We start from the raw sequence: 12,882 nt of genomic DNA on the forward strand, positions 1-12,882 counted from the left end.
GGGCCTCCCCCGACTCCTCCACTCCCCCGTGCTCTTAACACACACAGTAATCATTAACCAGGGCAGAGCATCGCACCCCGCCACGACCAGAAGCTCCAGGCCCCTTCCCACCTGAGGAATTCTGGGGCCACTTTCCCAGCCACACTACTAGGGTACTGAGGCTCCTGGTACAGGGCAGGGGTGACTGGGATAAGAAAGACCTAATCTGATGGCACGAGGGCAGGGGGCCCAGCAGGTGCCTAGGGGGCACTTAGGAGCATCTGGGGCCTCTTCACTCTGAGCCCCTCTTGTCCTGCTCCTCACCCCAAATCACGAAGATCCATCAGTGGAAAGCATTTGGCAAGACGATGGACCTGGGGCTGGGAGCCCCCTCAAAGGACAGGGAGAGGCTGAACAAAACCAAGCCCCAAGGTTTACCTAGGACGAAGTACCAGGGGCAGTCATGAAGGCAGAAAAAGAAAATTCACAAAATAATAGTTCCTGTTATACACCAACTGCCTATTCTGGCTGGAGATGATTTACACGAAGTCTAATCTTCACTATAACCTGGCAAAGACAGTTATTACCATTCCCAGTGGATAGCTGAAGGCTAGAGAGGTTAAGTCACCAGCCCAGGGTCACAGAGCAACAAGTAAGGAACCAGGACAGGACTCAGGGCTGTGCCTCCTGCTCACGACAGTGTCTCAAAGCATAACCTGCAGAATTATTTTTTTTGGCGGGGGGCAGGGGTGGGCTGGGGGGTGCTCTTAGCTCGGCATGTGGGATCTTAGTTCCCAGACCAAACTCATGCCCTGGAGTCTTAACCACTGGACCGCCAGGGAAGTTCCTCACCTGCAGAATTCACTGATGGGGGGCACATACGGCTTCCCAGTTCTATCCCTGGGTTGGGAAGATCCCTTGGAGAAGGGATAGGCTACCCACTGCAGTATTCATGGGCTTCCTTGGTGGCTCAGATGGTAAAGAATCCGCCTGCAATGCAGGAGACCTGGGTTCGATCCCTGGGTTGGGAAGATTCCCCTGGAGGAGGATATGGCAACCCACCATAGTATTCTTGACTGGAGAATCCCCATGGACAGAGGAGCCTGGTGGGCAACAGTCCACAGGGTTAAAAGAGTCAGACACGACAGAGCGACTAAGCACATAGCACAGCAGGCCACGTAAAGGAGACTCAGTCCTGCTCAGAAACCCAGGGGTGAAAGAGCAGGTGGGGAAGGTAGGCAGGGTGTCCCCCATATCTGGAGGTGCCAAGTAAAGGTGGCCCCTGGGGCTTCCAGCACCCGAGGCCTGTGGGTGGGGGTCGGGGGGGTGGCTCCTGCAGTATTGCAGGGTGGGGGGTGGGACCTTCACTCCCCCTCCTCCAGGAGGTCACTCAGAGAATCCTCTTTGACTACTCAGGTGAAACCCAGGTGAGGCCCCTAGTTGAGGCCCCGGCAGGCTGGAAGCTTTGATCTTATCACACATTCCTGCCCCAGCCATCCCAGTCCTTGTCCCCTCTCCACCTCCTCCCACCCAGGTGAGAAACCAGGCCAACTTAACCCTTTCCTCCCACTGTGTGCTGGTACTTAGTCACTCAGTTGTGTCCGACTCTTGCGACCCCATGGACTGTGTAGCCCGCCAGGCTCCTCTGTGCATGGGATTCTCCAGGCAAGAATACTGGAGTGGGTTGCCATGCCCTTCTCCAGGGGATCTTCCCGACCCGGGGATCGAACCCAGGCCTCTTGCATTGCAGGCGGATTCTTTACCACCTGAGCCACCAGGGAAGCCCTTTTCCTCCCACTGCTTCAAATCAAATCCAGGCCTGAGCTGATCTCTGCCTCCTTCGGGTTCCCCAGAAGAGTTGGGGAGGGAGAAAAGAGGATGGAAAGCGGAAACAGGAGGGTCAGCCCTACTCCTCTCACGCAGCCCGGCAGGACCGCAAAGCTGAACCCCAGTGGCAGCTTCCATCTCTCCGGAAGCAAAATAACCAGGCACTTCCCCGGTGGTCCAGTGGCTAAGACGCCATGCTGCTGGTGCAGGGGGCCTGGGTTCGATCCCTGGTCAGGAAACTAGATCCCACATGCTGCAAGTAAGAGTTCGCACACTGCAACTAAAAGATCCTGCGTGTCCCAACCAAGACCTGGCAGAGCCAGACAAATAGACAAAAATAAATGAAACAATATAACCAGGCTCAGTATAAATAAGCCTGGCTGTTCCCCACATCCATGAGCTCAGCTGAGACTCAGGGCAAAAGCAACCTGCTCTCCTCTCTGCATCTTCTCCCCTGCCCTAGTCCGGAGGTGGGGGGTGGGGGGTGGGGCTGTCTCCCCAAGACCCCTCTTCCCACAAGCTACCTGGAGGGAAACAGACAATAACTAGAATAACAAACGGGGACAGAGACAAAGTCACAAAGACCCCCGACGTCTCCTAGAGGTCGTGTGGCCCTAAACAGCTGCTCCTGAGCTCGTAGAAGACTCTGCCTTGAAAAGCAGCCCTCTTTATTGGCTGACCCTCCCTTTATTGACTAATCTCCCTGATCAAACTAGAAGGTCCTTCCAACCACGCTTGCTGTTCATACCTAACACGAGGTTGGGCATAGAGCTGGCACTCCATAAATGTTTGCTGAATGAATGAATGAATGAAAAGTCCCAGCTTGCATCTGGGGAAATCAGGCTCAGAGAAGTTACACGACTCACCCTGGATCACAGCGACAGGGCCAGGAGTATAGGAATCCTATGACCCCTAAACAGACATTGACAGGGTCCCTAGATTTTAGCTCAGCCGCAGCTGAACTGATGTGGGCTGAGCACTGCGGGAGGGACCCCAGATCCACAAGGGAGGACAGGAGAGGCTCAGGAAAGTCTAGGGGAGCAGGGAGCCTTCTCCATCTCCTAGCCCAGGGCCCAGCACGTGTGGGCAGGGAGTCAGTGAAGGGAGACACGAGATTGGTAAGATGCCAGGCTTTACCACAAAGGCTTGAGGACAAGCTAACCGTTTTCTCCAAGAACTCAACTTCCCCTTCCTCTGAGTTGGCAAGTGGCCCAAAAGCAAGAAAGGAGCCCATTTCATAGGTCGGAAGAGTGAGATCCAGGGAAGAGGGTCAGTAGTTGGCTGGCAACCAAGCTGAAGACCAGGCCTTGGCCTCTTGCGTCCTGATCTGACCAGTCACAGGCAATGGACTGGAAGGCATGTCACCTCAGCTATGTTGGTGACTTCCTCGCATTCTTTCCCAGCGTTAATGATTCCAACAGCAGGCCGGGGCCTTCCTGCTCACACGTTGGACAACAATGCGAACCCAGGGACGATGGGGACAACTTCTGGCCCCCTGCCCCGAATGCTTTCCTCCTCCACTGGCCAAATCCTCCTTGCTCTTAAAGCCCCACTTCCTCCAGAAAGTCTTTCCAGAGAACTCATGCCAAATTGATTTCTTCCCTGACAATCTGCTATTGTCTAGACTGGAGTTGTGCTAGGTAATTACGACTCGTGAGCCCTACCTCTCCAACAGGACCTGGAGCTGCTGGAGAGTAGGGACCACGATGCTAAGCTCTTCCAGCAGGACCGACAGAGCTGGCTTCAATGCCCACCTTCCTCTGCACCTGGCTGTGTGATCTTGGGCAAGTCACTGCTCTCCTCTGAGCTTTTTCTCATCTGGGAAATGGAGGCATAATCCCAGCTACACAGGAAAGCTGATAATGCAGACAGGACACTAGCACAATGTCTGGCGCACGGTCGGTCTTGAATGGGTGAATCAGTGAATGCATGGATGAATTCTTGATTTCTCTGCTGTGCAAAGATGGTCAGACGACAGAGTTTGGGACTTGTCTATAGATTCTGCTCCCAGCTGTGTCCCTAGAGACGTGGGCACAGGGTTGGCTCAGAGCAGGCCCCACTCAGCAAAAATCCACTGCACTCCAAACACAGGGAAACCTACAGACCTCAAAAGGAGCTTGAGACCCAATCGAGAAGGATCCAGGTTCCAAAGGGTCTTAGTCCCCAGGAAAGTCAAACCCACCTCTTTGGGGAATGTTGTCACTAAACTGAGCTGGAGGCCCAGGGGCAAAAGGCACTTAAGTCTGAGAATGCGAAGGAGCTGGATAAGCCCACATGGTAGATACGCTGCTTGCTGTACCCTCTGCCAAGGCTGGTCTGGTCCACCTCCTCCAGGCAGCCTGCCGTGACTATGCCAGCCCTCCCAGATCGTCCTCTCTCTCCCCAGAACAGGCCAGACCCACTCTGGAAGGGGTAACAAGTCTGGAGTCACACAACATGGGCTCTGTTCCCAGCTGGGCCATGTACTGAATGAATGATTTGGGCCAGCCATGCCCCCATCTTGGTGCCTCAACTTTCCCTTCTGCAAAATGGAGATAATAATGGTAACATCAAAAAGACTGCTTCGAGGGGACAACCCTGGCAGTCCAGCGGGTAAGACTCCATGCTCCCAATGCAGGGGGCCGGGGTTTGATCCCTGGTTGGGGAACTAGAGCCTGCACACTGCAACTGAGACACAGAGCAGCCAAATAAACTTTAGAAAAAGATTAAAAACTGCTGTGAGGATTGGATTATATAAGATAATGTTGGAGACAGCCCGGGCTTGGCTAAGAGAGGGTGGCAACTTTAATTAGAAGGTGCACTGGCTGATGACCTGGGTGACTGAGGTCCCTGGGGAGGGCACCCTGGACGTCCCGGGGCACAGAGACTGGTCTGTCCTCAGGAAATGATCAGTCCCTGTTCCTCTGGCCGAAGGGTCACAGCATGGCAAACGGCAGCAGGGGGAGAAGAGCTGTTAAGTGACAGAGGCCACTGGGGCTGCGATTTATGGGGCCAGAATTTCAGAGCATCTAGCCAGCGAGGGATCCAAGAAGAGATATGATCCCAGTTCCCAACTATTTGAAAACTGGAAATGCCAAACAAGGAGATGGATGAGTCAGCTGGGGTGAGGAGGGGAAGCCAAGACCTGGGGCAGTGGAGCGGGGGCAGGGAGGCAAGGCTGGCTCTTTGGGGGTGAGTTTGGGGAGGCGGGGGGACAGAGAAGTGGGGGCAGGCACTCGGAGGTGGGCTGGGAAGGGGCCAGAGGCAGCTGGGAATTCCCAGCCCCACCCCAGGAGAGCATCTGTGGGGTCATCTTAGGCCGCCTCTCAAGTCCCCCCGCCCCCTGCTCAGCCCCAGCCTGTCTCCCCACCCCCACAGCCTGGAATGGGGAAAAGATGCCAATGGTAAAAAATGAAACACCTGGATGTGCCCCCCCCAACCCCCTCCAGTGTAGAAGGGGCAGGTCTCTACCCAGTAGCCCGAGGCTAAAGGCTCAGGGAGGTGGGGAGAGCTTCTCTTTAGTCCTACTGTTTCTGAGAGTCCAGGGGAGCCAGATTTAAAGTTGTGCAACCCCAACCACCCTGGCAACAGACCTGCTATAGGATTCCCCAGGGCTCCCTGGACAAGGTCCTGCCCCCTCCAGTGGGTCTGGGCGGGGGTGGGGTGGGGGGTGGGAGATGGAGTCCCAGGGAGCCCCCCCTCCACCATTCCCATTAAGATGCAGGAACATCCTTTCTGCACCCATGGGAGCCACTTGGCCACACCTCCTGACGCTCAGAGCCCACCAACTGCACACATCTGTGAAGGGGACAAGGCGTCCACAGGCTCCAGCCTTTCCCAGGCCACACCCTGGGGCGTGCCCCGCTCCTTCTCCCCTCCAGGAAGGAGCAATCAGGGTGAACTCTGTCCTGCAGCTGCAGCCTCAGTGGGGGAAGGGGGGGCCGGTGACCGATCAGATGCAGCTACATCCGGGGCTCAGGGACTGAGAAGGACAGGCAGAGGGAGCAGGGATGATCCCTTAGCCTGGTCATTCATTCAACAAGCCCAGAGCAGGCCCTGGGTCAGGAGATGGCAGTAGCTGTGATCAGGAGGAGGTGTGTCAGGCTTGGCACTGGGTACCTCGAGTCAAATAGCACTCCGGCTGTGCCCTCAGCAGGAACTGGGCTAATAAAACAGCCACCAACTGTCAAACACTCGCGCGTTCCAGGTAGGCATCTGCTTGGTCTCATAAGCACCTGGGAAGCAGACATCATGATCCCTATTTCTGACCTGAGGCTCAGAGAGATGAAGGAACCTGCCCGAGGTCACACAGCCAGGCCTGAGGCTCAGAGAGATGAAGGAGCCTGCCCGAGGTCACACAGCCAGGTAGGGGTGAGCCAAGACTCAAAGGCAGGACGCCCTGAGCCCACACATTTCCCTTGACCACGTTGCCCAGAGAAAGGGGCTCTGAGTCCAGCAAGAGCACAGACAAGGGAGGATGGCCAGGTGGGCGCTCTGGCTTGTCTACACGTTTCAAGTCTCAGCTGAGAGCGGCAGCTAGGAAGAAGAGTCTTCCTGCGTCCAGGGACCAGGAGCAGCCCCTTCCCAAGTCTATTAAGAAGCTTGAGTCTTCTTGGCCTGCTGGCTTCTTCAAGGCCATTCATTCATTCACTTGATAAGCGTTCACCTACTATCGTCCAGCAGCCTAACACCAGGCAAGCTGCAGTGAGCAAAACTGAGTGTCCGCCCTCATGGCACTTCCATTCCAGGCGGGGAAGACCGTGAATTCTCACTAAACACATAAATATACAAGCTCTGAACTTAGGCTGGGGGGTTCCCAAGGATCAGTGTCTGTAGCTTCGTTCAGCAAGAACCCCACCCCTGTCCCTACAGGCCAGTGCAAAGTGTCCAACTGGGAGCGGGGGCAGGGAGATGCCCTAGCTGCAAGTCCAACACTGTCCCCACCCCCATGGTCCCCTCCATCTCCTGCTGGTCTCCATCCTCCTCCCAAGCCTGCTCCTGAGGGAGTCCTCCCACCTCGGTTAGTGGCAGCTGCATCTTTCCGATGCTCAAGCCAAAACTTACGGAGACATCCAAGGCCTCTCTTTCTGTCCCCTCCCCACCCCCCCAAGCCCAGTCCATCGGCAAATCCTGTCAATCCTATTTTCAAAATACACTCAGGATTCAACCCCTTCTTCCCACCTCCCTGGTACAAGCTCCCATCGCCGAAAGGCATCACTGAAGGGCTGGGCCTCCCTGCTTTTGACCTTGATGCCCAACGCTGGCTTCACATAGCAACCAGAGGGATGCCTCCTCTCACCCCGAAGCAAACCCGGAGCCCTTCTGGTGGCTGACCTGCCTACCAACCCTCACTCATGCTGCTCCCGCCACGTGCGTGCGTGCAAAGTCGCTGCAGTCGTGGCCAACTCTTTGCAACCCTATGGACTGTAGCCCTCCAGGCTCCTCTGTCCACGGCATTCTCCAGGCAAGAATACTGGAGTGGGTTGCCATGCCTGCCTCCAAGGACTCTTCCTGACCCAGGGATCGAACCTGTGTTTCTTGTATCTCCTGAGCTGGCAGGCGTCACCTGGGAAGTTCCTCAGCGTTTTGTGCAGATACATCCAGCACACCTCCGGGCCTCTGTGACCACCACTCCCCCACCTTCCTCTAGATCCCTTCGGAATCACAGCCTCATCTGCAGATCACTCTCTGTCCTCTTCCCTACTGTATTCTCTCTTCCAAACACATCTCCACCTGCCATATATAGTTATTGTCTGTCTCCCTGCATTCGCTACAATGCAAGTTACTCAAGGGGAGAGAACCGGACTCTTGTTCTTTGCTGCAACCTCGGCAGGTACCCTGGTCAGGTACTTAGAAGATGCTCAATAGGTATTTGTGCGATGAATTTTGAGTCTAACACTTAGGGATGTCAGGTTACAGAATACTGAATTGCATACATCAGTGTCCATTCATTCATCAACATAGACTGCCAGACTCTGTGTGCCAGACACCCCCGAAAATCCAGTGCAACAGAGAAACGGGGTGCCCTCCCCCGTGGCTGAGGGACAGGGCTCCAGCAGATGGCCAGGAGCTGGTCCTCAAGACCTCTCATGATGTCACGGGTCCCCCAACCCGGGGTGATCTAGGGATCCCTGCAGCTCTGGCACAGGTGGGCATCAGGGAAAGGAGGGGAGGGTGGGTCCTAGGGGCGGCTGCGACTTGAAGGCCCCACACGGCCTGGCCTCAAAGAGCTGCCTTGTTCCCAGGACTTTCATGACGGTGCCCCTGGCCCAGCCACCCCTAGCAGCCATGAGCCACTCCCTGCTCAAGGCCACTATTGACATGGACCTGACGCCACCAGGCTGGGCAGCAAAGCTGGCGGCTCCCCGCGAAGTGAGTTCCACACATTCTTCTGGGTTTCAGTCAGCCAGCTCTGGGCGCTGGGGCGGCCAGCAAGCCCCAGCCAGGCCCTAGGAGCAGGAGGGGGCCGCAGGGGCCACGACCGGGCTTAGGGCAACATTCCAGCAGGGCCGGGACCCTCAGCCCAACCTCCTGCTTCCTGGCAGGAGGGAGATGAGGGGAAGGCCAGGGCGGGCCCCGGGAGCAAAAGTGGTGGGTTCCGCAAGCAAGGGAGGTGGGCTTCGCAGACCCCTGGGAGGCTGCTAGGGGACGAGGACACGTTCGCCCCTCCGCCTCCAGCTTGAGCTCTCACGGCTGCGAGTGGGCTGGGGTGGGGGGCAACCGGCCAGCGCTGGGAGTCAGTTCTTCCCACATGCCCCCACTGGTCTGAGGGTCCAGAACCCACATGCCTGGCCTCCAAGTGGCTTCTGAATCATCGCTCCAGATCTTTCCACATCTTGGGCGGCCCCTCACCCTCCCTCCCCTCCCAAGGCCAGGCAGCCCTGAGGCCTCTGCAGGCTCACCCAACACCTTCAGCCTCCCGGGGAACACCTAGCGTAACCCAGTGAGGGCTCCACGCAGGGCACTGAGCCATTCTCCCCCTCACTTTCCACACAGAGAAGGGCCCAGCCTGGCCCACTTGAGGCCTTAAGGCCTTGGGCTTAATTCAACTGTAGGGTCTCAGGGACTACTGGTGGGGAAATTAATTAACAAACCTACGAACACACAGGTAAGCCCACAAATGACTGTCCTAGAGTGAAGTCTTTCTCGCTCCCACCAGGACAGGTGTCCCCAGGAGGCCCCGGGGACACTCCGGCACATCCATCCTGAGTGCCTCTGTCCGCAAGCCAGACCCCGTTCTTCCTTGCCCGAGGAAGCCCCCGCACCACCCAGGACCTGAGTCCTTTTATCAACCTCAGTGATGGCAGTTTTATTAATACCTACTGCCTGCCTGCCTGCTCCAAGCGAGCAAGGACGCAGGCAGCGCATGTTGTTTCAGAGCCTGGCTCGTGGGGCCACCGAGCAGAGTGTGTCCGTGGCGGAGCAAGTTACACAATCTCTCTCTCTGCCTCAATCTTCTCTGCTTGGAAAATGGGGGCTGTACTAGTGGCTCCAGCTTAACTCATCCAACAGATGTATTTACTGCGTATTTACCTCCAGCCAGGCGTTAAGGATACAGCAGCAGTGAACAAAAGCACAGAAGGCTCTGCTCCTTTGAAGATTAACCCAGGGGGAGCGGGGAAGGTAAACGGGTAAACAAATACATATCGGAGAGCGACAAGGAGAAACAGAGCTGAGGAAGTGGGCAGGGTAGTCGGGGACTGGAGAGACGCGAGGCACAGGGTCACACAGATATCCGCAGGACAAGCATTCTAGGCAGAAGGAACGGCAGATGCAAACGCCCTAAGGTGGGAGTGTGTCTGGAACGGTCCAGAAACAGAGACTGGTGTGGTTGGAGGGAGCGAGCAAGGGCGAAGCGGGCAGAAGGAGAGAGTCGAGAGGCAGTGGCGAGGGGTGCAGGTGGGGGCTAGATCTGAAGGGCTGTGGGGGCCAGATTAAGTCAGGGGCTGGGTTCTGACGTGAGCAATGTGGGGAGTGTAGGGAGGTCCTGATTGAGGGGACAACATGCGATGATCTGTTGAGGAACTTCATGCCTGGCGGATGACAGAGGGCATGGACAAACGTGAACAATATCTGTGTGATTTCATCTGGCCTGGTAATAACCCCCAGACCACCCTCCCCACTGCTGCAAACCCTAAACCCAGTTACCTCCTGCCACCTTCTTTCCATCCATCTCCCGGGCCAGCCTCAGGCCCGCAGATCCCAACTTGCCTGCGCTCAGCTTGCGAACAGGCCCAGGCTGAGCCAGCTGGGGGCCAGGACGCCCCAGACACCAGGAGCTCGGCCTGGGACGTGTGAGGTGGGGGGGCATACATCTCTGCCACACCAGCCTCCACCTCCCTCTGCGGACAGACGTGCTCTGGAAAACTCCAGGGCACACTCACAAGCCCCTCCTGGTGGCAGACCTGGAGCAAGTGGGGGAGGACAGGGCAGCCGGTTTTGTCAAGGGGAGGGTTGAGGTAACTCGGGCCCTGAGGGCGGGGGAGGTTCCTCCAACCCAGCGGAGGCAGGAAACAGGTATCTCAGAGACTTCCCTCCTGAGTGCTGGAAAACACCACAATCACCCTCAAGAATCCTGTCTCTTGGCAGGGCTGGCCCCACGAAAGGAAGGGCTAAGGCCCCAGGAGGAAGGAAGGGGGTCAGCAGGCCAAGGCAGGCCCTGAGTCACCGGGGCCTGGCCCCCTCCCCCAGCAAGCCTCCCCCACTGCTCTGAACTGAAATTACTCCCACGCTTAATCACAGACCACTGCTTCCTCTGTCTCCTGCCCCCAGTGAGGTCCTGAGCTCCTTAAGGACCACCTCCCCCTCCCCCTGTCCTACCCTCACCCACTCACTATGGGCGTGCAGACAAGAGCTGAAAGGCGCCAGGAGAGATAAAGGGCAGGAGACAAGGAGAAGCCCAAGGCTGCCTAGAGCACAAGGCTAGGAGCCTGCCGTTGCTTTACACTTACAACAGACTTCTTGCCCCCATTTAACAGATGTGGACACTGAGGCTCAGAGAGAAGAACTTGTCCCAGATCACACAGCTAGGAAGTGGCAGAGGTGAGATTCAAACTTGAGTCCATCATAAGACTCCAGAGACCAAGCTCTTTGAAGTCCTTCGACCCCCAGCCTTGGGTGGGACCGTGAAGATTTCCATGTGGCTGCAGAGGAGACTGTAATCTCACAGGATCAGACAGCTGCCTGTGCACCCGTCTCGGTTCTGGGGAGGTGCAGAGAGCGCCTGGTTCTGCTCACCCATAAACTCCCAGTTTACGGTGTGCTGGTGCACAGGAGGTGCTTAGCGAGAATCTACAGAATGAATGAACCCTGAACTCCCGCTCTCTGTAATGGAATATTTAAAGAAGACGCTTCAATGTTTAAATGCTTAAAGAAGACGTGGTGAATGAACAAGTGACTGCAATCCGTGAATTTCTGTGGAAATTCCTCCCCCTCACAGCAAACAGCTCCTCCCCGCCCCCACCCCCCGCCATCCCCACTCCTGTCACAGTAGAACCGCTGATCAGGGGGCAGAGTTGGGCAAGGGTCAGAAAAGGAACATTCCTTGTGCTAGGCTGGTGCCTACTTTTTTGGAAAAGTAAAGGTCAGTGTTGGGAGGTGTAACCTCAGGTCAGGACTGGGGAGCCACTGGATGGGCCCTGATGGATGTTTGTGGGTGAGAGGCTGAGACAGAAAATTAAGGAAGATGCCCAGATGGGGATTGGGGAGGAGAGGTGCTGGGGGTGGGGTGGGGCAAGAGAGGTGAGGGTCAGGTTTGGGGTAGGGGTTAACGAGTGACTCAGGAGGGCAGAGGTGAGAGGAAGCCAGCAAGGTGGGGACAGGGAGTCAGTCGCTGGATAAACACAGGCCAGCTTAGAAAAGTCCCTCTCTTGGCTCTGAGAACAGGGGACAGGGTTGGCTCAGGGACCACCTGAAAGAGGCTGGGTTGGCTCTGTGGGTTCACCACTCAGGCCCAGCTCCCCAGATGTGTCCTCAACCACCTCTGCCACCAGCTCCCTGCCCAATGACCCCGCCCTGCCCTTCTCAGGTTCACTGGGTCCTGAGAGCTGATCTGGGACAAATGTCCTCTCTCCCTCGGCTTGGGCCCATCCAAGCTCAGAACAGGGGAAGGGGCTGTAGGAGCAGGCCTCCCCCGCACCTTGAAGATTTGGGAAGAAAGCTGGGGAGACAGATCCACTGACTGTCCACCACAAACTGGCCCAGCAACAAACATTTCTGCACCTACTCCACCCAGTCCTGCTCTCTGAGGCCCTGTATTCTGAGTTCCCCTTAGGCATGTGGGCTGGTCTCAGAGAGGTTAACAGCTTGCTGGGAGGTCACACAGTTGCTCAGTGAAGAGCAGAGATTGATTCAAATCCCTGAGCTGTGGGACTCCAGGGCCTGTGGGTATTCCGCTGAAGACTCAGTTCAGTCCAGACTGGTCCTTTACTTGCGCCTGCCTGGTGACCAGCTCCCCAAGGGGACAGACGTCGTGGTAAGAAAAAAAAAGTTCCCGTGAGGATGGATAGAGTCCCCATCACCACTGAGTGCCCCTGTTCCAAGTTGGCACAGAAAGGTGTGTCCTCGCCCAGCCAAGTTCCCACCCTGCTCCAAGTTCCTCAGCCTGCCCACCTCCCCGCCCCCCCCTCCAGGAACGGCAAGGCCGGGCCATGCCTAGCGCGACTCCGAGACTCGGCAACGTGGCCAGGAGACCCACTGGACTCCCACGAGGGCCGGTCCAGCCCCCGGACCCTCGCGGGGTGCCCTGGGTGGCCCTTCGGGAGAACGCCATGGAGGAGGGTGGCGGTGGCCTGTGCCAGCCCGGGGTCCCTGGCGGGCGCCGCCGTCCTGAGCCAGAGTCCCCAGCCGCGCAGCCTCGGCGCCCCCGCCAAGTTGGCGGGCGCGGCGAGCCGGGCCCGGGGCACCTCCCGCCTCTCCGCCCCGCACACTCACCGCGAGCAGCAGCCCGTGCAGCAGCAGCAGCGTCAGCAGCAGCGCGCCCGCCGCCTGCCGCCCCATGGCCCGGCCCGCTCCACTCGCTCAATCGCTCGCTCGGCGCCCGCCCGCAGCCGCCCGCTCGCCAGCCTGCCGAGACCTCCGGACGGCGCGGCCGGCTCT

At 57.4% G+C, this 12,882-nt stretch overlaps 1 protein-coding gene across 1 annotated transcript in view; it reads right to left on the reverse strand.

Annotated features, from left to right (window-relative positions):
* Window positions 1-12,882, reverse strand: part of HSPG2 (heparan sulfate proteoglycan 2) — a 109,994-nt gene extending 97,112 nt beyond the window's left edge. Inside the window, 1 exon segment of the mRNA XM_070382771.1 lies at window positions 12,718-12,882. Within this exon segment, the coding sequence (XP_070238872.1) occupies window positions 12,718-12,783 (66 nt within the window). The 5' untranslated portion in view covers window positions 12,784-12,882.

The sequence above is a fragment of the Bos mutus genome, chromosome 2 (genome assembly GCF_027580195.1).
Source record: "Bos mutus isolate GX-2022 chromosome 2, NWIPB_WYAK_1.1, whole genome shotgun sequence".
Lineage (NCBI taxonomy): Eukaryota > Metazoa > Chordata > Mammalia > Artiodactyla > Bovidae > Bos > Bos mutus.